Source organism: Podarcis tiliguerta (assembly GCF_965153285.1).
Source record: "Podarcis tiliguerta genome assembly, chromosome: 5".
Lineage (NCBI taxonomy): Eukaryota > Metazoa > Chordata > Lepidosauria > Squamata > Lacertidae > Podarcis > Podarcis tiliguerta.
Window position 1 is genome coordinate 63107571 of NC_139538.1, and position 27329 is coordinate 63134899.

A 27329-nucleotide genomic window follows, 5' to 3' on the forward strand; every position below is an offset into this window, starting at 1 on the left:
CAGGTTTAAATTTTCTGCCGATGAGGGACCTGCTTGTAATGAGCCATTAGGTAGCCTAAACCCTCTGGAATGGGGGAGAAAAACACCCCACTAGGCTTTCACTTTCACCTAGAATGGACCATCTCCTGAATTGCAAACTTCTCTGCTTTCCAAATACACACTGGTACATAAGTTAACTTCCATGCATACAAACATCACATTTTATGCACACCAAACCTTTAACCTGAGCACTTTAAAAGAAAATGTATATCTCAGATGTCAAAGGCCAGGGCAAAAAGACATGTCTTCACCATATGATGGAAACTATACAAGTAAGATGGCAGATGCACTTTTGTGAGGAATAGAAGCTGCCAGAGAGATTGTCCTCTGCTAGGCACTCACCACCCCGAACCTCTGCTACCAAGCAGGCCCCATCTGCTGAGATTAACATTTGCAAGGATCTGTAGGGAAAGACGTGCTATTTCAGATATTCTGGGGCCTAATTCATTCTGTGCTTTAAACACTAATGTGGGCACCTTGAATTGGGTCCAGATGTCTGTACCCATGTGTTTTAAAACAGGTTGTATACGCAATCTTAGCCAATATCCTGACTGCTTCCTTTTGTAAAGTTGAGGTTTCTGAATCATCTTCAGGGGCAGCCTATGTAGCACAGATTGAAATAATCCAGGATAATCACTAAACAATAAGTCTATTCCTTTCAGGAGACTGCAGCTCCATCTTGAACAGTCCATCTTCACACTTTCCAGACTGGAGAACTTGAAACACATAGCACTTATGTTCTTTCAGAATTCAGTTTTTTAAAAATTGATCCACATCCTGCCTGTCACTGTCTCCAAATACTGGTCTAGCACCTCAACGGGTTCTTGGGTCCTCATGCCATTATGATATTGGGAGATTTATCTACAGCCCCTTTCCTAATGATCCCCAGCATGAAATCCACCTTTTCCCCCTTCAAAGCAGCCACACACTGGGTCAACATCTTTAGCAAGCGATCTACTATGACCCCATGATCTCAATCACTGTCAGGACAGACCCCAGGAGCTTATACAGTATATGAAATTAAGATTTCCTGTTTCTTAGCAGTTTCCAATCCACAAGAGGATCTCTTCTCCTACTCCCCGAGTGCTCTGCTTACTTGGGAGACTTTGGTGTGGTTTTTCTGTTTGCTTTTTACTCATCAGGTCAGCAGATGAATTGCGATGGCAAATGAAAAGAGAGCATCGATCCAAGGAAAGAGTTTTGTAAGATTTGTACAACCATTGTGTTGGAAGGGACCATGGAGCACATCTCGTAAAACCCAGGAATCTTTTTGCTCAATATAGGGCTCAAAAGCATTATCCTGAGATTAAGCAGGCTTATCAAGGCTCACTTGCGTGAACTCAGTGGAAATGACTTCTGAGTAGGTTGGAAGTTGAGCAAGAGACAATTCCATCACATCATTGCATAAATTTTTTTCTTCTCACCAGGTAGGCATTGCTTGTAATTGACAAACAGTGGAAAGCTATTTAAGCCACCTGCAATTTCTTCCTGTGGAATATAATGAAGTGCATCTCATCGACAGTTGCTTCAATCTAGCTCTGTGGAGCAGGAATCATATATCTGTGCTGGAATATGGATTTGTTTCCAGGCAAGTCAAGGATGTCGCTCTTCATATTGGGGGCAGGCCTTGTCCTAGTCCTCCTTTCTTCAGAAATATTTTTTAAAAGAAGAAAAGTAAATCCAGAAGCTACTATGAATATTGTAAGCCATTCACCTTTTCTTTCCTGTCTTCTTACCTCAATGAATCTTTGGCAATAAGTGATGCTTAATGGTGCTATACTCCATATAACTGAAGTTCATTTTTTTAATGGGCTGCTGGGACTTTAGGGGGCAAGAAAATATTTATTATTATTTTATTTTGAATACATACTTTGCCTTGCCAATGCATGATTGCTCAGCATAGATTACAACATTTTCTTTAAAAGAATAAGCAGCCTAAAGCAGTTCCCAGCTTATGCTTCACTGAACGCCAATGCTCTGTGAGCTTCATTTAGTTGCTCCAACAGTGGCAACTTTATAATTGCTCAACTGCAAGAAGAAAAATATTTAAGTGGTACACCAAGACCCTCAGCAACAGAAGTCTCCCTTCATTTCTAATTACGCCAGAGGGAGGCAGGAAATCAATTCTTAGATTTCTTTTGAACGGGCAAACAACTGATTGTGTTTGGCACATTCACAATCTTACTACTTTAACTGGCTTTGCACCTATCTGCATACTCTAGTTACCAATTGTTTCTGTGAAAATAAGTGTTTAGGCATTTTACAGTAACTATATAACCTTCCCAACCAAACCCTCTCGGCCTTGCAGAGCGAAATTATTTCTTTCAGAGGATATCCCAGTGAGGAATATGAAGTGGTGACAGATGATGGGTATATCCTGAGTATTAACAGAATTCCACATGGGAAAAGAAATCAGTCAAACAAGGGTGAGTTTGTGTTTGGAGTTATAATTTGTATGTATGCATATATACAAATGTTCAATAGTGTGGGGAATTTTCATTATAATTATAGTATGACAATTCCTTGCTTTGCAAAAGTTTGAGTTATTGCAAGAACACATAGTGAATTTATTTGGTAATGTGTGACTATTCTTATGATTTCTGAGTGTGTCCTTGTTCTATTTTTCCTATAAATTTGAAAGAGCTAGGCCTTATAAATTGATGTGGTCGAGCATATTTTACTCTTTTCCTGAGCTATTAGAGAAATGGAAAAGTATGGTGACAAGGAGAAGGGGAAGCTAGAGTAAGTGGTTCACAGTCCATGTTGACTGCAAGTCATATGAATTGGTTGCAATATTTTTTATCTATTTTAGTTTTTTGTGGGAGTTGGTTTCAAAATAGTAGTAGTAATAATAATAATAATAATTTATTTATACCCCGCCCATCTGGCTGGGCTTCCCCAGCCACTCTGGGCGGCTTCCAAAAAATATTAAAATACTGTAGTACATCAAACATTAAAAGCTTCCCTAAACAGGGCTGCCTTCAGATGTCTTCTAAAAGTCTGGTAGTTGTTCTCTTTGACATCTGGTGGGAGGGCGTTCCACAGGGAGGGCGCCACTACCAAGAAGGCCCTCTGCCTGGTTCCCTGTAACTTGGCTTCTCGCAGTGAGGGAACCGCCAGAAGGCCCTTGGTGCTGGACCTCAGTGTCCGGGTAGAACGATGGGGGTGGAGACGCTCCTTCAGATATACTGGACCAAGGCCGTTTAGGCTTTAAAGGTCAGCACCAACACTTTGAATTGTGCTCGGAAACGTACTGGTAGCCAATGTAGGTCTTTCAAGACCTGTGTTATATGGTCTCAGCGGCCGCTCCCAGTCACCATTCTAGCTGCCGCATTCTGGATTAGTTGTAGTTTCCAGGTCACCTTCAAAGGTAGCCCCACGTAGAGCGCATTGCAGTAGTCCAAGCGGGAGATAACCAGAGCATGCACCACTCTGGCGAGGCAGTCCGCAGGCAGATAGGGTCTCAGCCTGCGTACCAGATGGAGCTGGTAGACAGCTGCCCTGGATACAGAATTGACCTGTGCTTCCATGGACAGCTGCGAGTCTATTATTTCTTTTGAAATCTCTTTTAATCTATTTGCAATTATTCCAGCAAAAAGTTTATAGTCACAATTTAGTAAAGATATTGGTCTGTAGTTGGGCATTAGTTCAAGATCCCCGTCTGCTTTGTGTATTAATGTAACATATGCTTCAGTCCAGGAGTCTGGTATTTCCCCTTTTTCAAAGGTTTGGTTCATTATTTCCTGTAGTGGAGCTAGTAATATTTCTTCTAGCTTTTTGTAATATTCTTTTAAAAAAATTTTAAATTATTTTTTATTATAAAATACACACATATTGCGAATATACAAGCATACAAACATACATTTCATACAATCCTTAAATATATACAAACATACCTACATTCAGTCCCACAGATAATTCCTTTTCCTGTCACCATCCACCACCCCTCACCCCACCTTTGTGTTAAGACTTCCAATCTATTCAATTGCAATTTCTTTCCACTTCTACTACTTTCTTTCACACACCTTTAACCTAATTTCATGCTTCTTTCACAATGTATCTTTGCTTCAGTTGCTATCATTTTCTTTTTTGTTACAAACAAAAACAGAGAGTGTTGTATAAATGTTGTATAAATGTATATTTTTTAAAATAAAAAAATAAAAACTGAAACGACTTAAAAGTTAAATGCAATTAAATAGACATTTGGTGCTTCTATGGCAGGTTGCTGGAATGGTTCAGTATTGACTGTTACGTCTTTTACAAATAAGTAAAAACAATAAAACATTTCTTTGGAGGGAGGGACCTCTAATTTTTCATATAGCATCCAGGAGTGATTTATTCCAGACATGTGAAATTGCTGGCCATGCATGCTCTGTGCCCCAAGTTTATAGTGGGTGATATGCAGTAGCTTCCAGTGAAATGGCATGTGTGGGGTACCATTGCTCTCCTGATTTCCCAACACTTCACTTCACTGGAGCTCACTGAGAGGAAGAGGGGAGGTGCAAGGTTGGGGGAGCTTGTCTTGGTATGGCATGCAGAGATGGGAGAATTGGATTGGCTGTGCCAATATGCGCTGCTTCCTTCCCTCTCCCTCTCCGTAAGCACCAGCAACCCAGTTTGTTGGGAAGCCACGAGAGCAACAGTGCCCTACCTGCACCACCTCACTGGCTGCTACTTGCAATATTGAATGACAACAATGCCATTCAAGGTTCTGATGGATCACTGTCTTGTTTGGAAAAAGACACAGAAGTTACTTCTTATGACTATACTTAAAACTCTTCTGTTTCAGATCCAAAGCAGGTAGTGTTTCTGCAACATGGCATGTTTTGCTCTGGCAGTAACTGGGTGGCAAATCTGGACAACAACAGCTTGGGCTTCGTACTGGCTGATGCTGGCTATGATGTTTGGCTAGGAAACAGTAGAGGGAACACCTGGTCCATGAAACACATCAACTATACTGCAGAGGAAGAAGAATTCTGGCGATTCAGGTAGAGGGAGCTTTCTAAACTTCATTATGTGTTTCTGGTTCCTAGTCTTTGGTTTTGGATGATTAATCTGCCATGCCCTTTCTCTTCTGTTTCAACATTGAACAGTGCCCTGATAATGCAAAATATGAAGGAGTAGAAATGTGTGTGTGTATATATACTATATAATTATATATACTATATAATTGGTAGTTGTTTCTTTAAACAAATCGCATATATTATTCATTTGGGGAATTACATGCTTTGATCAAGAATGGAAGTTGGCAGGATTCCCAAAAGATGTGCTGTATGAAGAGCTGGCTTCAGGCACCAGGCCCATTGGAAGACCAACTCTGTGTTACAAAGTTGTCTGCAAATCTGGCATGAAGGCTGGCGATGCTAACACTGCTGTGTGGGAATCCCTTGCAGAAGGCTGTAGTGCCTGGAGACAGTCATTCAGGTCATACCTCCACAGCAGAGGAGGAGAGCAGAAAGAAGGAGCACCTTGGTGCACTTGCAACAACACATCCAGATGCCTTCATTTGCCCCAGCTGCCACAATATATCTGTATCGGATTCTACAGCCACAGCAGGCATCCTAACTCTTTAATGGCTTGACTTCACCCCACAACTCACACCCTTCCATTATCTCCTGACACAGGCGGTTGCCAACAACAATATGACCCACACCGTTGGGGTAACTCAAGCACCAAAGGATGAAATATGGTCTTGGGTTAACTCCACAGATATTAGTAGATTAGCTGCACTTTAGGTGTAATTAGATTGGGTGTGGACGAACCCACTGTGGGTCCTGCGAATTCCCAGTACAGTTGCTGGGCCAGAATTTGAAGCTCCTCAGACCTGGGGGGAGGGGAAGCAGAGCCATTGGCTGCCCACAGGAAAAACATTTTTCCTCCTGAAACTCCCATTTTTAAAAAAAGATGTTTTTTTCCTCTTTTTTCTTCCTGTATTAGAGTTGTGCTATATGTTTTTTTCATGAAGAAAAGTGTCAACAACAGATGGACTCATTTCCCTCTTCTAATCTGTTTGTGTTGCATTTTTATACTGCCTAGCTGCCTAGGTGGCACTCTGATGGCAGCCCCTATTCTGTGCAGGGGTGTTCTGCAGGTTTGCCTTATTTGGCTCTCTAGGTGCTGATATTTGCTCTTAACGATGTAGTGAGTTTCTTTAGTTTGAGTTATTTAGGATGAGTTATTGCTTAATCATAATTACTATGTTTCATAATGTTTATAGAAGTAGTCAGGAGAACATTGGCTTCCACAATGTCGATCTCACTGCATATTCAAGTCTGTAAAACATAGTCTGTTATTTCTTTTCCTTTGCAGTCAAGATGAAATGGCTAAATATGACCTTCCAGCTTTCATAAATTTTATCCTTAACAAAACCGGGCAGGAGAAATTATTTTATATTGGTCATTCCCAAGGCACCACAATGGGTAGGTTGGAAGGCTTCTTAAACACACATAGGCCATTCTAATAGCAACATGTTTATTTGTATGGTTGGTGTTGTATATTAATTTCAATACAGATCTTGTTTATGGTAGAGATTTCACTTGGAGACCATGGAGACCTATGGAGAAGCATTGTAAATAACAATCTCTGTGTAGGTTTCCTACATTTTCCTACTTAGTAATGTTTCCCATAAAAGTAATGTTTCATAGCTGCTAAAAAAGTGGTGTGTGGAGTATAATAATCCCAGCTGTGTATTTGTTTGCTTTGGTTTCCTGAGCTGACAAACTGTTGTTCAATGTCATTGAAATCCTGGATTTCAAGCGAGGATCAACAGGTTTGTACTTTCAATTTAAATAAAAGTTTCCCAGTCTGGATATAACAAGAAGCTGTAGTCTAGCAACCCCTGGAAGTATTGCATTAAGGCCTACAAGAGAAGGGGATATGAGTGTGGGCTCAATACTCTTGCCATAGTTTATTTTGGCCTGAAGTGTGTGACCATAATATCTGGTCACCTGGGGCTCTAGGTGGGTAGCTTTTGCCACATGGCACAGCTGTGGTGGGTCCATGGAGGGTCCAGGATGGCCACCTGGTGCCACTCCCTGTGGCATTAATAGTAATAATAATAATAATAATAATAATAATAATAATAATAATAATAATAATTTATTATTTATACCCCCCCCCCCATCTGGCTGAGTTTCCCTAGCCACTCTGGGCGGCTCCCAATCAAGTGTTAAAAACAGTACAGAGTTAAATATTAAAAACTTCCCTGAATAGGGCTGCCTTCAGATGTCTTTTAAAGATAGAATAGCTGCTTATTTCCTTCACATCTGAAGGGAGGGTGTTCCACAGGGTGAGCGCCACTACCGAGAAGGCCCTCTGTCTGGTTCCCTGTAACCTCACTTCTTGCAATGAGGGAACCGCCAGAAAGCCCTCGGTGCTGGATCTCAGTGTCCGGACTGAACGATGGGGGTGGAGATGCTCCTTCAGGTATACAGGACCGAGGCCGTTTAGGGCTTTAAAGGTCAGCACCAACACTGAAACGTACTGGGAGCAACCAGGTGTGGGTGGGCAACAACCCAAGGCCTATCAGGGGCAGGGGCTTGGAGGCTGTGCTCAGTCCACCCCTGGCCTATTTAAGGGGGCAGCCAGGTGCAGGCTGCCTGCTCGACTGACCGTTGTGATTTCCCACCCACCCATTGGGCTACATTCTTAGTTTCAGGGGCACCCTGTTAGGGGGGTTTCTCTGTCTGGGAGTTCACAGGGGGACTGATGGGCCAATACACTTCTCCCAAGTTGTGGAACCCAATCCATGTCAGGGGTGACTCCCCAGGCCAAAGTCTACCCGATAAGGTTCCTGTCAGATAGCAGGTAGGCTGCCTTTATGCTGGATACATGCCTAGTACTTTGGTCATACCTACTCTTTCCTGTAATCAATAACATTGTGGTTTAATTCAACCCAGTACCAGCCTCAGTGTCCATTCTTTAGGCTGCCCCTGCACTTGTCATAGCCATCATGCGTCTGTGATGGCAAACACTTCTTCACAAGCCTTACAATACACAATACAGTGGTACCTCGGGTTACATACGCTTCAGGTTACAGATGCTTCAGGTTACAGACTCCGCTAACCCAGAAATATTACCTCAGGTTAAGAACTTTGCTTCAGGATGAGAACAGAAATCGCGTGTGTCAGAGCTGGCTCCAGGTCCCAGCTCACAGAGGACCAACGCTAGCCGGTAGTAATGTACAAAAGTCTTTATTGAAGTACAGTTTCCATTCTCAAGCCGGAGCGCCCCAGCTCTACGTCTAGGGTTTAGACCGGCGAAGCTCCATCTGAATCTCCGCCCCCTGTACACCAGTTTAAGATTCTAGCCTTACTCCACCTCTTCCGTCTCTCCTTTCTCCTCTGGGTCCTGCTACCCCCCGGGGTCCCTTCCTTCCTGGATTCTTCCGACGCAGACGTTGACCCCCCTGACTCCTCCCTCTCTCTTCGGCGGGCTTTGGGACCTGGCTCCCTATCCGGGCTGCCAACTGCGCCGCCCTCCTGTACATTTGAACTTGGCGCGCGCGCCCAGCCTTCAACCTTCCTCTCGACCGTTTCCTCGCTCCCCGATGTAGGCGTGGCCAGTCCTCCCTCCTGTCCTTCTGCTGGTAGCGCGCCGCCTGATCCCGATGCCTGGGACTCCTCCCCCCTACTGCACTCTGGTGTGGACGCTGGTCCTGATTTCCAGCTGCTGCTCTCTGAGTCCCCTCTGGCCCCTTCTTCCTGGGGTGTCCCCCTAGGCACCCCCCTTGCCCTGACCATGGGAGCCTCTTTCTGTGAATCTTCCGATTCGCTGGAAAGACTCAGAGACCTCGGACCGCTGTCATCACTGACATTTCCTTCGGACTCCTCCCCCTCGCTCTCCATTTCCTGTGCCTCTGCTCCTGAACCCCTGACAGCGTGGCAGCAGCGGAAGGCTGCATTAGCTAAAGTGGTGCTTCAGGTTAAGAACAGTTTCAGGTTAAGAATGCACCTCCGGATCAAATTAAGCATGTAACCAGAGGTACCACTGTGTAAAAGCAATAATGTTGTGAGAAAAGTGGGCTAATCATTTGTTTTTGGATTTTGATCAAGACTGCATTGGTTGCCATATTCATTTCTCTTCTATTTCTATTTCCCATTCTGTTTCTTAGCATTCATTGCATTTTCAATCATGCCGCAGCTCGCCCAGAAGATAAAAATGGTCTTTGGATTGGCACCACAAGTCACTGTGAAAGATTTCCCCAACCCAGTATTGACAATGTTCCTTGGGTTATCTGAACACAAGCTCAAAGTATGTATTTTGGTCAAAATACTTCTTTAAACTACAGTGTGCAAATATCTTTGGCTGTAGCTAAGAACTTGGGAATATACCCATCATTTGACCTGAGGCCATTTGTCATTCTTTTAGACACCTAAGCTGCTCAATCTGGCCAGTGCTGCAGAGTGTTGCTTTAGCTACTCTAAACCTAGGACTATTTTTGAGTAAAAAAAAAAAAAGGGAGGGTGTGCCTGTCTTTTTATCTTGCTGTGTCATGGGTGCCAGCACAAAATGTCTGACGTGGGCAGTAAAAAGAGGTGCCAGTGTGAGGACGATCCTCATACCTTTGTTTGTATCAAGTGCCCATATTAAAGGGTTTGGTACAGGTAACTCCCCATTATGTGTGTTCTATTTGCACCCAACCGTGTGTACAAGCGGGGCCAGCAAATTAATCCTGCAAATGGGAAACACCCTGGAGAGTTCTCCTGGCTTTAGGAAGGGTCTCCTCACAAGCAGGAGGCCTCCCCACCTAACAGCTGAAATGTGGGGTGGCTCAGCAGCAGCCACTTCCCCACCCATTTTCCTACTTAGTAATGTTTCCCATACAAGTAATGTTTCAACTGTGAGCTGGAGGAACAGCAGAGCTTGCATCATTGACAGGGCGAGGAGGTCTTCCCTGCACTCAGCTGAACTGAGACAGGCGACTCCCCTTTTTATGTGATTTCACTAATGCAAACACACCTATTTCTACCCTTGGTAAAAGCAGACTGGATGCCCCTTTCAGATTGGTGGAAAAGCCATTCCTCGCATTCTCAACCTGGGAATGAAGACGAGAGGCATGACACTAAATTCATTCTCCCTAACGTCACCATGCTGACTATAGAGAAGTAAAGCACTTTTGTTGAAATTAGTGAGGAATTATGCAATTTATAGCACAACTGGTTGGCAAAAGGCAAGCAGTTTAGCAAGCAGTGCCCTTTGAGGCTATGTTTGCATAACTACAAGTCGTTTGCATATTCAAGCGCCTACTGAAATGATGTTAATGTTATGGGGACCACTTCAGAAGGGTGCCAGTTGCTCATTGCACACATGTCAAAATACATTTGACCGCTGTCATCTTGTCTCTTAGATACAATTATGATGTCTGTGTCTTGAATATACAGTGGTGCATCGCAAGACGAAAAGAATCCGTTCCGCGAGTCTCTTCGTCTTGAGGTTTTTTTTTGTCTTGCGAAGCAAGCCCATTAGCGGCTTAGCGGATTAGCGCTATTAGCGGTTTAGCGGCTATTAGCGGCTATTAAAGGCTTAAGGGATTAGCGGATTAGCTGCTAAAAGGCTATTAGCGGCTTAGCGGGCTTAGTGGATCAGCTGATAAGCGGCTTAGCGATCAGCTGTTAAGCGGCTTAGCGATCAGCTGTTAAGCGGCTTAGCGGCTTGGGAAAAAGGGGGGGGGGGAGGGAAAAAAACCCCGCAGGAACTCGCAAGACATTTTCGTCTTGCGAAGCAAGCCCATAGCAAATTCGTTTTGCGAAGCACCTCCAAAACGGAAAACCCTTTCGTCTAGTGGGTTTTCCGTCTTGCGAGGCATTCGTCTTGCGGGGCACCACTGTAGAAGGGTTTTTTTCTGCCTGACTGTGCATGTAGTATTTGAATTATCAATTAATGAATTAATTAGATTTCTATACTACCATTCACGCCAACATCACAGGGTGGTTTACAATATTAAAAACACAAAAAGACATACCATAATAACAAGCAGAAACAACACACAGTTTAAAAGGCCATAAATTGTTTAATGGGTATTCTGGTGCCAACAAGCCAGCCCACAAAATGGTGCCCTTGTGAAGATTAATCGGACACTGTGTCAAGCAATGATGGGTCTTGGTGGCTGTGATATCCAACACCTGGACATCAAACCTGACAGAATGGACTTATTCAGGCCTGATGGCACACATCTGCCCCCTGCAGGAAATAAATGTTAGTTGAAGGATCTTTGATTGGTTGCAATTGTAGGTTGGTTTGGTGGTGAGTTGGCAATTTCACTGTCTGGGGTGATGGGTAAGGCCTGGGGGTGATGTGACGTATCACCCCTAACCCAGACTAGTGCAATAACAGGGAACTAGAGGGGTCTAGTAGGAAGTCTCTGTCCAGAAGCTAAGGGGTGCCGCAGATGGGCCATAGAGCTTCCTTCAGCAGCTTGGGAGGTTTATATGTGCAGACCTGCAGTTTGTGGATAACCCTTTAATCCTGGGCTTGACCCTGTCGTCACTGGCGGAGGAAGAGGAGTGGGGGGGAAGTGCACTGCCCCCTGCAGCGCGATCCTGGTGGGGTGCCATCGCAGCTGCTCCCCGCCCGCACTGGGCGCCACACCCCCACGGGCGTCATACCATGCCCCCAGGACACGCATCATGCCCCTGCGGGCAGCACGCCACGCACCCAGGACACGCGCCATGCCCCTGGGACGTGCGCCAACCCTGCCCCTGCCTGCTCTCCGCCCCCTGGTGCTGGAGCATGAACCACTGCCACTGCCTGTCATGGCACAGCTCTCTACCAGGGGGCTATGAGGGATACACACACAACACCTAAGCCAAATCCAACCTACATCTGGAACCAACAAAGTTGTGGCCAGTTTCTAAAATTGTCTTGTCCAGTTTGTTCCCTTTTGGAGCTGAGGCTTTGCTTGTCGGGGGGGGGGGGAGTCACCATGAGTGGGCAATATTTTTTTGTGGTATTTTGTTGCTACTTGATATTATTAGACGTATCTCTAGGAAAACAGGCTTGAATAACAAAATGACCTATGTACTCATGTTTTTCTTTTGGCAGGGAATATTTGGAACTAAACAGATGTTTCCTCAAAGCAAATTTGTAAAATGGATGGCTACTCATGCGTGTAACCGTTTCTTAATTGAATATCTCTGTAGCTTTTTTATCCACCTAGGAACTGGCTTTAATATGAAAAATCTAAATATGGTAAGATTTCTGATTATTTTCAGGAGTGTGTGGAGGCATATAGAAGAACAAGTGAAGTTGTTGAAGAAAGCATATAGTATTCTTCTAGAATTGGAAATGAAAAATAAGGAGGTTAAATCAGTCATGATTAAATGGGCACAAGATATAGGACAACCTAGCAGTTCGAAAGCACAAAGTGCAAGTAGATAAATAGGTACCGCTCCAGCGGGAAGGTAAACAGCATTTCCGTGTGCTTCCTCTGGTCCGCCAGAAGCGGCTTAGTCATGCTGGCCACATGACCAGGAATCTGTCTGCAGACAAACATCGGCTCCCTCGGCCAATAAAGCGAGATGAGTGCCGCAACCCCAGAGTCGGTCACGACTGGACCGAATGGTCAGGGGCCACTTTACCTTTTATACAATTTGAGGATTGGGAAAAGCTGTGGAAGGTAGATTGGAAATTTACAGATTATCCTCTTTTGAAAAAAAATATATGAAAATGCTGTATAGATGGTATATTACACCAGTGAAAATGGTAGAAATGTATAAAACTGGGTTAAGTGTATGTTGGAAATGTAAAGAAAAAGAAGGTACTTTGTATCATATGTGGTGGGAATGTAGAGAAGTTAAAAATGAGATGATATACAATGAATTGAAAAAAATGTTCAAAATAACATTTGCAAAAAAACCAGAAGCATTTTTGTTAGGGATTTTAGGACAAGACCTGCCAAGAAAAATAAATTTATGTATGCAACAACAGTGACAAAAGTCTTGTTAGCACAAGGATGGAAGAATGAGGAAATCCCAACAAAAGAACAATGGCAAGAAAAACTGATGAGCTATGCGAAGTTGGCAAAGTTAACACATAAACTGTGTGAGAAGGACAACCATGACTTTAAGGAGGAATGGGAACTATTTACAAACTATTTAAAAAGACAAGAAAAGGATTTGGACTCCTTGGCAGGTTTTGAATAAACATCCACAAATTTATTAGTAGAATATATGGCACAACTTTACAACATGCAGAGAATAATATGTATGTAGAAATCAGAGAGGGGAGCTGAGGGAAGTCTCTGGAGGGTGGGAGAGGGAGGGAGGGGGGAAATGTAATTGGTTATATTTGATTTATAATTTGATTTGTTAAATTTGCTGAATAAAAATATTTTTTAAAAAAGAAGAAAGAAAGAAAGAAAGAAAGAAAGAAAGAAAGAAAGAAAGAAAGAAAGAAAGAAAGAAATGCATTTACATTGTGGAACAGCTAAAAGTGAAATGCCAAATTTCCATTTTGTTTGGTAACATAATATTGGGAATGGCAGCTAGTTTAGAGTGTTAAACGGATCTCCATAAAGAGGTGCATGTAATTGCAGGCCAGGCATCGGGCACCTCAGTCCCCAACCCCCTGGAGAATTAATGGACAACTGAGACTGCTTTGGATTGAAACAGGCCACAATTTTATTGAATACAGATGAAGGGTTTGGCTTGGGCATGGGGGAAATCAAAATACTTCTGTCCTACCTGTTGTAAGTGATGCCGTAGGTCAATCTGTGCTAGGGTTCCTATTACTTACATCAAATAGGGTGACGCCAACAGGGACTGCCGTCTGGGAGAGAGCTCTGGCCCCTGACTGGGCAGAAGGACATGGCACCTTCCCTTGGATCCCTTTAACTGAATACCCCAGGGTTTGGAGGAGCAGGCAGAGACTACAACCTCCCCTCCATCCAAGACTAAGATTACCCCAGTGACCAACCCAGTAATAAATAATAATAGTAGTACTAGTAGTAGTAGTAGTAGTAGTAATAATAATAATAATAATAATAATAGATTTATTACTTATACCCTGCCCATCTGGCCAGGCCTCCCCAACCACTCTGGGCGGCTTCCAACTGAATATTAAAAGCACAATAAAACATCAAACGTTAAAAACGTCCCTTCTAAAACGTCTTCTAAAAGTCAGATAGTTGTTTATTTTATTGACATCTGATGGGAGGGTGTTCCACGGGGTGGCACCACTGCCAAGAAAGCCTGGTTGTGATGATTGCCATGAGGTAGGCAAAACCACTAGGCCAGAGCCAGTTTGCCTGGAGGACAAATTCCTACCTGGCCCAGAAAATGGTGACCATCATAACCACAGCAAGGTCATTGAGCAGCAACTTGAACCAAGGGTGGGTGGGGACCCCGATGAAAAAACTCAGGTAAGGGCTCCAGGTGCAAGCTGTTTAGATGTTCTGAATACGGACCTGAGGGAAGCTTTCTTCTTCTGTCAGCTCTGCCACCTGGCTTCACCCACATCCAAGCCTGCACCCCCATTTGCCAATCCCGGGTGCAGGCTTGGCTATGGTCTCATCTGGACAGGATGCCAATGCTGCACTCCCTCATCAGGGCCTTTGGAAGGGCCTTAGGTAGTGAGTGGACTTACTAACTAAACACTGATTCCTTCATAATATCCAGATGTTGAGCTCTGGTGTACTTGTTTTCTTCAAACAAACCAAATGTAAGTGAAGTTGGTTGTTGTACTTTGTGATGAATTCAGCTAACCACTTTGCTCTTCTTTCTTACAGAGTCGTAGTGATGTGTATCTATCACACTGGCCAGCTGGGATATCGGTTCAGAACTTGCTTCACTGGGCTCAGGTAGAACCTAAATCCTAAATCATGTTAAAAGAAGCTTAATGTATTGATTGAAGCTTTGAATGGATGATTGTCAGGTCTTTTTTTTTTAGCCAGAACTCACCAGAACTCAGTTCTGGTACCTCTCAGGTGGGCGCCATTGCCATTATAAGAGAACAAGTGATGAGTTCTGGCACCTCTTTTTCTATAAAAATAGCACTGCTGATTGTATTCGAAAGAACAGACTATTAGAAAGAAATCTAGAAATATAACAGAAGGAAGCATTCAACTATATAATTCAGCCTCTCTTTGTACATATTTAACAAATATATTTTGCTTTTATGCTAAAGGATTTAAAGCACTTTTGTGTTTTTAACTTCCCTGTTTAGGGAAGTTTTTAATGTTTGAAGTTTTATTCTGTTTAATATTCTGTTGAGAGCAACCCAGAGTGTCTGGAGAAACCCAGCCAGATGGGCAGGCTAGAAATAATAAAATTATTATTAGTATTATTATTAGTATTATTAGTATTTTACCAAACAGAAGTATTTCACCAGCAACAGATATAATCATTCCCCCTGTGGATTTTTTTTAATTGAAAATATATTTCCTCTGTATGTAGATGAACATATATTAATTTTCTGTGGTATTTTGTTGACATGTGTTTTAATAAATAACCCAGGTGTTGTGAGTGCAACCGCAACCTCTGCCAACCTGCTTGGACTACAACTCCCATCAGCCAGGCCACGCTGGCTGGGGTTGATGAGAATTGTAGTCCAGAACATCTGGAGGACTCCAGGCTAGTGAAGGCTATGTGTTGTAGCATAAGGCAGGATAAGAAGGGCTATGATTTGGGAGTACATGGTCTTGAATGTAGTCACTGGTAACATCTGTGTGGCCCTGTGAAAAGAACAGGGTTGGGGAGTCCTTTTGACACCACAGGACAGTTTTTTATCAGGATTAGTTTCAGGCTCTGGACCTGGTGTCTTCCATGGCAACACTAGGGCTCTCCCAGTTTGTTTCGGGCCCCACACATCAAGCAGGCCACACGCTGGATTTGATCGTTGGCACAGATATAGATGTGATCATGTCTCCTTTGATGAAGGTGCCATGGTCTGATCGCTATGCTCTGAAAGCCAGGATTGACTTCCCACCCCCACCCTGCTTAGGTGGCGAGCCGATTTGGGCCTGCCCGCAGAGGCTGATGGACCCTGATAGATTCCGCCAAGCCTTGCTCCCCCTGGCGACTCATTGACTGAGCTTGTTGAGGGCTGGAATATCCGGCTCCTGGCGGCCATTGATGAGATCACACCTAAGCGCCCTCTGCGACCCCGCAGAATCCGGGCTCCCTGGTTTACCCAGGAGTTCCAGAAAATGAAGTGGGACCTCAGACAGCTAGAGCGAGTATGGCAGGGTGCCCACAACGGAGCTTCAAGAACATCTTATAGGGTTTTTATGAAAACCTACGAGATGGCATGGAAGGCCGCTAAGAAGTCTTACTTCTCAGCCACCATTGCACCCACTAGCTCTCGCCCGGCGCAATTATTTAGTAAAATTAGGTCTTTAACGTCCCTGGAGGGACAACCAAATTTAAATAACAATATGGCATACAGCTGTGAGGCATTTGCAAGCTTTTTTGCAGAGAAGGTCCTATTGCTCTGCCGTGACCTCCCTGCCAATTTGGATACAATAACGGAACTGGAGGCCCCTCGACAGTCCTCGGGTCTAGTATTGGACCACTTTGACCGGATATCCCCAGCTGATGTGGACAGACTCCTCCGAGCTGGAAAGCCCATCACCTGTCCTCTTGACCAGTGCCTGTCCTGGCTGATTAGAGCCTGTGCAGACGAGGTGCGGCCCCCCCCTAGGGGATATCATCAATTTGTCCCAGGGGAATTGAAGGAGGCACTGGTGCGCCCGCTCTTAAAGAAAACATCATTAGATCCTTTAGATCTATCCAATTACTGACCAGTTTCAAATCTTCCGCTTGGGGGGGAATTGTCATCGCGCCACTCCTTGGTGTGTGGAGTGCCTCAGGGTGCGATACTCTTCCCGATGCTTTTAAACATCTTTATGTGCCCCCTTGCCCAGCTTTTCCAGAGTTTTGGGTTGGGCTGCCATCAGTATGCTGATGACACCCAACTCTATCTGTTGATGGATGGCCATCCTGACTCAGCCCCAGACACACTGACCAGATGTTTGGAAGCTGTGGCTGGATGGTTACGTGGGAACCGGTTGAAGTTAAATCCTTCGAAGACAGGGGTCCTTTGGCTGGGTTGGGACGATATGGGATTGGGGGGGCAACTCCCATCTCTTGCGGGGGTGCAATTAGTGCCAGCACCGTCTGTTAAGAGTTTGGGTGTAATTTTTGACACCTCCCTTTCCATGGAGGTGCAGATTGCAGCTATAACAAAGGTGGCATTTTTTCATCTCTGCCAAGCAAAGCAGTTGGCTCCTTACTTCTCTCGCCCTGACCTAGCCATTGTGATCCACGTGATGGTCACCTCGAGACTGGATTATTGTAACTCGCTCTACGTGGGGCTGCCCTTGAGACTAACCCAGAAACTCCAGTGGGTGCAGAATGCTGTGGCGAGACTCCTTATGGGGTCTTCGCTGCGACATCATATTCATCCGGTACTATACCAGCTGCACTGGCTCCCGGTGGAGTACAGGATCAGGTTTAAGGTGCTGGTTTTAACCTTTAAAGCCCTACACAGCCTAGGACCTTCGTACCTATGGAACTACAAGTTATGTCCCACAGAGGACCTTACGGTCTTCAAACAAAAACATCCTGGAGGTCCCAGGCCACAGAGAGGCTAGGCTGGCCTCAACCAGGGCAAGGGCTTTTTAGGTTGTGGCTCCGATCTGGTGGAATGCTCTGTCACAAGAGACTAGGGCCCTGCGGGACTTGACATCTTTCCATAGGGCCTGCAAGACAGAGCTGTTCCACCAGGCCTTTGGCCAAGGCACAGCCTGACCCCCTCCTTTGGTAATTCTTCACAGAACTTTAGCCCAATGGTTGCCATCAAATTGATTTGAACTGATTTTATAATGAATTGATTTTAGAATGCTCTATTATTTTACTGTTGTTAGCCTGAGCCCAGCTTCAGCTGTGAAGGGCAGGATATAAATAAAATACTATTATTATTATCATAAGTAAAGGTAAAGGTACCCCTGCCCATACGGGCCAGTCTTGACAGACTCTAGGGTTGTGCGCCCATCTCACTCAAGAGGCCGGGGGCCAGCGCTGTCCGGAGAAGAAGAAGAAGAAGAAGAGTTTGGATTTGATATCCCGCCTTTCACTCCCTTTAAGGAGTCTCAAAGCGGCTAACATTCTCCTTTCCCTTCCTCCCCCACAACAAACACTCTGTGAGGTGAGTGGGGCTGAGAGACTGTGACTGGCCCAAGGTCACCCAGCAGCTGCATGTGGAGGAGCGGAGACGCGAACCCGGTTACCCAGATTACATGACTACCGCTCTTAACCACTACACCACACTGGTGTAGACACTTCCGGGTCACGTGGCCAGCGTGACATCGCTGCTCTGGTGAGCCAGAGCCGCACACGGAAACGCCGTTTACCTTCCCGCTAGTAAGCGGTCCCTATTTATCTACTTGCACCCGGGAGTGCTTTCGAACTGCTAGGTTGGCAGGCGCTGGGACCGAACAACGGGAGCGCACCCCGCCGCGGGGATTTGAACCGCCGACCTTTCGATCGGCAAGCCCTAGGCGCTGAGGCTTTTACCCACAGCGCCACCCGCGTCCCTTATTATTATCATAGGTTACATTTAACAGCAGGGTGGGACCGCCTACCTGTCAATTACCTGATGTAACAATGGAGGATTTCAAAGCATGTTGCAAGTCCCTCCCTTTAGTGTTAGTTGGGGATTCTGATGTAAACCTCTTGCTGATTTGTTTTCCCAAGTCTTTAAATGAAAACGCCTCTCTGAGCTGCAATCTCAGCTGGATAGTAGGTGGGAGTCTTTGGAGAAAGTGTGTGGGCCAACCTGGGTTCCCTGGCAGAATAAGGTTGTCTTGTGGAGTGAAAGTTCCTGATCCCTGCAATATATTTCACTTCTGCACAAGGGGTTACATGAGCTACTTATCCGTGTAATCTAGCTGCCAGAGCAGAAAGGAAAATTCAGATTACATGACAAAAGAAATTTGCAGCCCATAAGTTAAATGGGAATTACTTCCAAGTAAGTGTAAATGAGACAACTCCTAAGTGGCAGTATATCTCTCCATCATTCTCACAACAGCAAGTCAGTTAAGAATGAATAGTCTAGAAAAACTTCAAAAGTGGAATGATACCAGTGGCTTTTCGATGGCTTTGCAAATCTTTCTTTGGATGTTTACAACATTGTTCTGCTCCCTAAAGGGAGGAGGTTAAACATTATTACAGCATGACTATTGATTCATTCACTAATCCCTGTTTATGCCCCGGGCCATGATCTATTTACATGGCTACTATTATAAGCGCTTATGCACCAACACTGGATGCCGATGCAGACATCAAAGAAAAAAATTAGGCTCAGCTGGATACTGTCCTGTCAGAGAATGAATACAACTTAAAAACAAGATTAAAATACAACATTAAATTATCGAAACATTAAAATATTAAAATGCAGCCTCATCACAGGAGGAGAAAGGAAAAAGGGGGGGGGGAGGGGGAGGGAATCAAATTGGCTCCAAGCCAAAGGCCAGGTAGAACAACTCTGTCTTACAGGCCCTGCGGAAAGAAATCAGATCCTGCAGGGCCCTGGTCTCATGAGGCAGAGTGTTCCACCAGGCCGGAGCCAGTGTTGAAAAGGCCCTGGCTCTGGTTGAAGCTAATCTAACTTCCTTAGGGCCCAGGACCACTAGGGTGTTGCTATTTATGGACCTTGAGGCTCTCCATGGGGCGTATCGGAAAAGACGGTCCCGTAGGTACGAGGCAAAAGCTCATCTCCCAGCCTAGAGGAATCTACAGATAGCCTTTCAGAGATTGCAGGTCAGCCTTTGAGTATTCCCAATGGTTTTCAGCCTTCTAGGGGGACAGTGGACGTTATTTTCACCACTTGACAGCTTGAAGAAAAATGCAGAGAGCAAAACCAACCCCTGTATATGGCGTTTATTGACCTGACTAAGGCTTTCAACACTGTAAATCATAATACTCTGTGAACTGTCCTTCTGAAAATTGGCTGCCCAGATAAATTTGTGAACATCATTCAGCTCCTCCATGATAATATGACAGCAACAATCACAGATAACAATGGCTCTCAAAGTGAACCATTAACAGTGAGATCAGGTGTTAAACAAGGTTGTGTTATTGTCCCAACTCTATTCATTATTTTCATTGCCATGATTCTACACTTTGTCAAAGGGAAACTCCCCACTGAAGTAGAAATCATCTGTTGAACAGATGGAAAGCTCTTTAATGAGCAGGCTGAAAGCAAAGTCATAGAGCTTCAGTATGCTAAAGACAACGTAGTGTGCGCACGCTCAGAGGCTGAGCTCCAAACCATCCTAAATATCTTCGCAGAAGGTTATGAAAAACTTGGCCTATCACTGAACATCCAAAAAACCGAAGTGCTGCACCAAGTACAAAATAACCCCTCTGCAGCACCACAGATCCAACTCAATGGTGCAATGTTGGAGAATGTTGATCACTTCTCCTACCTGGGCAGTTATCTTTCCACAAGGGCTGACACTGATGAGGAAATCCAGCATCGCCTGAGCTCTGCGAGTGCGACTTTCTCCAGATTGAAGCGCAGAGTGTTTGAAGACTGGGACATTCGCAGAGAAACCAAAATGCTTGTTTACAAAGGTTTTGTAGTACCAACCTTACTGTATGTTTGTGAAACATGGACTACTTATAAATGGCATCTCCAACTCCTCAAAAGATTCCAACAACGGTGTCTCCAAAAATTTTTACACATCACTTCAGAAGACAGGAAAATTAATACCAGTGCACTGGAAGAAGCAAAGATCACCAGTGTTGAAGCAATGATTCTTCAACATCAACTTTGTTGGAATGGTCATGTTGTGCAGATGCTTGATTATCGTCTTCCAAAGCAACTACTCTATTCCAAACTTAAAAATGGAAAGCGTAATGCTGGTGGTCAACAAAAGAGGTTTAAAGACTGTCTCAAGGCAAATTTTTAAAAATGTAGTATAAGCACCAACAATTGGGAAACACTTGCCTGTGAGCGTTCCAAGTGGAGAACAGCCTTGACCAAAGGTGTCATTAGCTTTGAAGACACTCGAACTCAGGATGCAAGGGAGAAACGGGCTAAGAGGAAGGCACGCTTGGCAAATCCACACCGTGATCAACTCCCATCTGGAAACCAATGTCCCCACTGCGGAAGGACGTGTGGATCCAGAATTGGCCTCCACAGTCACTTACGGAGTCATTGTTAAAACCATTTTCATGGAAGACAATCTTACTTGGCTACGAGTGATCGCCAGAGAAGAAGATCACGCCCAGACAATGTGTCCCTATTAATTCTCATTAGACATCTCAGTGAAAAACTGCAGAAGCTGAAATGATACCAGTGGCTTTTCAATGGCTTTGCATACCTTTCTTTGGGTGGTTCAGAAAGTTGAGGATACAGAATTCAGCAGCCTGTTTGCACAGAGAGGCAAGTTTGAGCAGATAACATCAATCCTGGCCCAACTGCACTGGTGGCCAATCAGTTTCTGGGCCTAATTTAAAGTACTGGTTTTGACCTCTAAGGCCTTAAGTGGCTCAGTGCTGCTGTACCCAAGGATTGCTTCTCTCCATATGAGCTAACCCAGATGGCACAGTCATCATCTGAGGCCCTTCTACATGTGCCCTTTTCCACAAGATATCTGGAAGATGGAAACACGAGAACGAGCCTTTTCTGCGGCAAATCCCCAATTGTGGAATGCTCTCCCCAGGGTGGCGCATCTGATGGCTTTATTAGGTATCTTTAGACACCAGACAAGAACTTTCCTTTTCTTCCAGACTTTTGGCTAATTACACCTCTTTTAAACTGGGTGGGAAGGAGGGGAATTGTTGCTTTTTTATGTTATGTATATTGTAAACTGAACTGTGATCCTTGAATGTAGGGCAGTATAGAAATATAATTAATGAATAAATATAATGATAATTTCCCCATTTTATTTTTCAAAATATGGTACATCTCTTTTTCAGGGTTTGAAGACTGGGAAGTTCAAAGCCTTTGACTGGGGTAGCAAGGAAGAAAACATGGCTCACTACAATCAGGTCAGAATTTCCCACTAATTGCATGCATCTCTCTCTCTCTCTCTCTCTCTCTCTCTCTCTGCGTGTGTGTGTGTTTATATGAGGGTAGATACTGGTACAGGGCAAGCAGCCTGAGAAGGAGTTCAATGCCAGCTGTGGTTGGCTGAACTGCTTCAAAGTTTGCTTCAATTTAAAGAACATCCCCAGCACTGGTGAAGCTGCATTTGCAGACATGGAGGCTGCTGAAGAGGCTGTTGCAGCAGAAGGAGTATCTTCAAGAGCAGGTATTCAACACAGACAAGATGGGCCTGTTCTGGAAGAAGATGCCTGAGCAGACCTACATTGCCAAAGCAGAGCAGTTAGCCCTTTGATTTAAAGCTGTGAAGGATTAACACGATGGATACTGACCTGCTCTCTCCAAGAAGCTGCTCAAACATCTGATTGGTGTTCTGTACTCTAAACAGAAGCTTATAAAGGAGGAACTCTCTGCATTGGACAACTCTGTCAGGAATCACCTAGCTTGGCAAGAGTTCCACAATGAAAAAAAACAAACCATTTACCACTCTCAACTAGAATTACTGAAAAAATAGAAAAACAAAAAACTCTCTAACCTTCCCAACCTACAGGCTACTAATCAAAATAACAAGATCAACAATATTGTCAATCTCTCTCAGCAAACACTCAGCCCAGCTGAGGAATCAGCCCTTTCACACGGACTATCATTCTGCCCTGCCAAATCCCCACACATGATTCAGTCCTGCAGAGACTTGGAAGCATTTTTCCGCTGTTTACGCCTGAAGGAGTACTTCAACACACACAAGGACAAGACAAAGTAGAACAAACAACATCTCCACAACACAACATCTCTCAGCCTACTGGGGAACAACCACCACCCTCCCAACACATTAATGAACAGAACATTGACCACCAGCTACCACCGAATAAATGCTACACAAAAAGGGACTCCACATGGACCCCTCCTGATGAATGCAATACCACACTAGATCTGTACATCAATTCCTTCTGCCACAGAATCCAAACGGATGTGACCAGAAAACACCATTGCTTACACCAAAATCTTAACCATGCTGAAAGGAGAGCCATAGATAATCTCAGGAACAACCCAGACATTATGATTAAAGAGGCGGAGAAGGGTGGAGCTGTCATCACCATGAACAAAACTGATTATATCCAGGAGGCTCACAGACAACTTTCCAGTACCGCCTTTTACATAAAATTGGACTAACACACCAGTGGAACCTAGACCAGGAACTTTCTATCTTCTACCTAGAATACACGAACCAGGAAATCCAGGACACCCCACAGTATGTCAACATCTTCATGGCAGATTTGGAACAACGTTTCCTAACCTCCTACCCACTCAAACCTCTCTTGTACCTGCGATACATTGACGATATTTTTATTATCTGGAGACATGGTCAACAGACCCTGGACACCTTCCAGCAGACATTCAATGGCTTTCACCCCACTATCAACATAACTATGAACCAATCTATGCAATAAATACATTTTTTGAACACTACTATAAAAATACAAGATGGGTGTATAGATACCACCTTACACTATAAACCAACTGACCAACAAACATATCTACATGCTTCTAGCTACCATCCCAAACATCCCAAACAATCCATTGTATATAGCCAGGCCCTACATCACAGCCACATCTGCTCCAACTCTACAAACAGAGATTCTCACCCAAGAGATCTACAGCAAACCTTTTTAGAACTAGAATATCTGCCTGATGAAGTTAAACAACAGATCAACAGAGGCAGACCCATAGAAAACTTGATGCAAGACAGACTCAAAAAAGAAAATAACAGAACACTACTCGTAATCACATACAGCTCCCAAGTTAAAACAGTTCAACGCATCCTCAGAGATCTATAACGTCTCCTAGATAATGATAGTTCTCTTTCTCAAGCTCTGGGAAGAAGACCTTTCATTGCTTACAGACAGCCACCCAATCTTAAACAACTTCTCACCCATAATAATACAGCAACAAGACTTAACATGGACACTGGTACCAGAGCCTGCAATAAACCCAGATGCCAACTTTGCACCCGGACAACACCATTACTGGCCCCAACAACATCAAACATACCATCTCAGGACTATGTAATTGCTCATCTTCTAACATTGTGTATGCTATCAAATGCCAACAGTGCCCTTCAGCTCTCTATATTGGACAAACAGACTAAACCCTACACCAAAGGGTAAATGGACATAAATCTGACATCAGGAATCACAAGGCAGAGAAGCCAATAGGAGAACACTTCAATCTCCCAGGACATTCTATACAAGATCTCAAAGTAGCTGTCATATTACAAAAGAATTTCAGAAATAGACTGGAAAGAGAAGTTGCTGAATTATAACTTATTACCAAACTCAAAACCACGGAGAGACCTGGTCTGAATAGAGACATTGGATTCTTATCTCATTATACATGATAAAGCTATTTTTGGTCATCTCATCCCTTGCTTTTTCCTGTAAGACTAACTGCAGTCATCAACTGGTTTACCACACCTATCAGCCAATCACCCATTCCCACCACCCTTCTGAGTAATACCCCTCCCCACCTTCTCACTATATATTGAGGCAAGGAAGAAGGGCTACCTCTATGCTATCCATATAATCAGTTATCAGTAATCAATATATTCATATATGCTCACACATAATCAAGGCTTACAGTATTTTATAATCCATTTTGAATCAAAGGGAAGCTGTGCCTTAGCTAACTGCATACTGCTTGAAACAGCAAAATTAGGAGCCGACCTTTCCCCTACAAACATCCGTGTACCCTGGACAAGGGGAGACGTGAATCAGAGATTCTGGTACAAAATTCCCTCAGATACAGGCTAAATTAATCCACAGAACAGGAAGAGCAAAACCACAAAATCTCCAAACTCCCTGTCCTGTCATAACTAGGGGAAAGGACAGAGCGTCACTGCAAGCAATGGAAAGCAGAACTAGAACTCTGTGCTTGACCAGGAGCTGGAAGCATGGCAAGGAGCTTGCTAATTGGCTAATTTCGCTGGTGATATCGTGACTGCCTCATGGTTGTCTCATGATCTATGATTCGCTGTGATCTGTTCAGGTATAAAGACCTCTGGATTTCTGTCAACTGGGGTCCCAGTTCCTTTTGGAAGAGATTCCAAACTGGGTCCTTATTGCCTGGCAATAAACTTCACCTTCTAATTCTCCATTTGCTGAGTCTGCCTGATCCTTATTTACTCCAAGAGGGTACCAGCTTACGTTCGTTGCTTCAATATAAGAGTCTGGTGACTTCTGTTTCAGTGTATCTGAAGAAGTGTGCATGCACACGAAAGCTCATACCAATAACTAACTTAGTTGGTCTCTAAGGTCCTACTGGAAGGATTTTTTTTTTATTTTGCATCATTTTGCATTGAGCAGGCAGTGGATGCCATCAAGCCCGAAACTGTACATGGATGCTGGTGCAACCTGTGGAAGGAATGTGTTCACAATTTCAAGTGATTTCAAGGAATTGTCCAAAGCTGGTTGGAGACTATGTATATTAACCAGGAAAGTGCACAATTTCCTCTTCATGGATGATGTGCACATTCTCTATGATGCCTTGCAAATCTGCACAACGTCCAGTTGTTATGCACATTAACAGCTCAACTTATATTCCCCATAACGTGTGTGTGTGTTTGCTTTGATCATGAAGTTTCTGCGAAGTCCTAACTTACAAACTATTTTTTAACCTGTTATTTCCCCCTCTCTTTTAGGAAACAGCACCTTCCTATGATATTAAAAAAATGACTGCTCCAACAGCTCTCTGGATTGGTGGGAACGACTGGGTTTCAACCCCAAAGAATATTGCCCGGTGGTTGCCTCAGGTCTCAAACTTAGTTTACCACAAGACGATTCCTGACTGGCAACACACAGATTTCTTCTTGGGCCTTGATGCCCCACAGCACTTGTATGAAGAGATAATTGAGTTTATGCAGAATTATGAGTGAGTTTGGAATCCTGAAATAGTCCTCCAAGAAACCATCACCATCAGTCTACGATGATGATGACAACGACAACAACTATAACTACTACATTTTTTTAAAAAATTCACCTTGGGGAAAATTCCCTATGTTTGTTCACACAAAATAATCCCTTTGGAAATAACATTTTTGAACTGATTATCATTATTTAAATCCATGCATTTTTAATGGGGGTGTTGAGACATAACTCAAGTGACTTCTAAAAACAGGAGTCATGAAGAAAGGAACTCTGATCTTCCCAAACTTTGTTTTGCAGTGTGGGGTGGAGACAAGTTCTTTGCTAACATCTGTGGAATTGGCAATATGAAAACATGCTTTGGGTGGTATTGAACTAAGTTTTATGCAGAGTAGATCTGTTGAAATTAATGAACATGACTAAGTTGAATGCAACCCCCACTGCCCATCACAGAATTAGGAAGACATTCAGATGTTCCAAAACAGTAAATGAAAGCAACTTGGTATGTCACACTTACTGGAAGACGGGCACCTTGAGACCAAGCACAATTGGAAGTGACTTTCAATACCTGCACTGATGTCAGCTCCTAGTTGCTGGAATGCTGATTCTCAGGATGTATTAGACTACTGTCCTTGGTGGACCTTAGCTCAGTAGTAGAGCATTTGCTTCACCCCAGGGAGGTTCCATGTTCTACCTGTAGTTTCCCCAGGGAGGAGCAGGAAAGAGACACTTTGGAAACCCTGGAGAACTTCTGCCAGTCAGTGTAGAGCAGTGGGGGGGGGGGGGAGTGGATCTCATCAGCAGGCTGGAATGTTATCTCCTCCAACTTTCAATCACCTGATGTCACAATGATGTGAGGTGATCCATTTTATTTGTGCACAATCAGGTGCTTGTGATGACTTGCAAAGCTCCATGTGTAACAGTAATCAATAAATACACAAGACGTAACCGGCTGTACTTTTGAATAAATAATGTATAATATTCATTGCATCAAATTGTAGATTTCAATGGAAGTCTCAAAAAGTTCAATGGAAGAAAGCAGAAGACCCAGTGGATCAGTTCATTCTCTAGTCAGTTCATGCATAAGGTCCTTACATGTATACGCATCTATTCCACCTGTTTGTTCATAGAGTCCAATAATCCACATGAAGGGTTGTTACAGATCCACAGAACCCTTTCACAGAGTCTAAGACAAGGATTTCTGGAATATTAGCCTTGTTTCACTATCCTAGGCTTCATCAGTAGAACAGACTCTAGGTAATGCAAATAAATACAACATTGTAATCTCACACATTTTTTACAGCAAAAATAATACAAAAAACC

General features: G+C 43.9%; 1 protein-coding gene across 1 annotated transcript; it reads left to right on the top strand.

Annotated features, from left to right (window-relative positions):
• The first annotated feature begins 1517 nt into the window (after positions 1-1517).
• LOC310679022 (putative lysosomal acid lipase/cholesteryl ester hydrolase) lies at positions 1518-26954 on the top strand. Its single transcript, XM_083443731.1, has 9 exons — positions 1518-1740; positions 2348-2465; positions 4829-5027; positions 6349-6458; positions 9152-9291; positions 12082-12228; positions 14765-14836; positions 21963-22034; positions 25784-26954. The coding sequence occupies exons 1-9, from the start codon at positions 1612-1614 to the stop codon at positions 26015-26017; spliced, it is 1221 nt and encodes a 406-aa protein (XP_083299857.1). The 5' UTR covers positions 1518-1611; the 3' UTR covers positions 26018-26954.
• Positions 26955-27329: the final 375 nt, after the last annotated feature.

What these genes read in the sequence shown, in the direction of transcription:
- LOC310679022 (XM_083443731.1), top strand. Translation starts at nt 1,612, where the DNA reads ATGGATTTGTTTCCAGGCAAGTCAAGGATGTCGCTCTTCATATTGGGG. An exon ending in TATCTGAACACAAGCTCAAA is followed by an intron (nt 9,292 to 12,081) that starts GTATGTATTTTG and finishes TTCTTTTGGCAG; the next exon opens with GGAATATTTGGAACTAAACA. An exon ending in ACATGGCTCACTACAATCAG is followed by an intron (nt 22,035 to 25,783) that starts GTCAGAATTTCC and finishes CCTCTCTTTTAG; the next exon opens with GAAACAGCACCTTCCTATGA.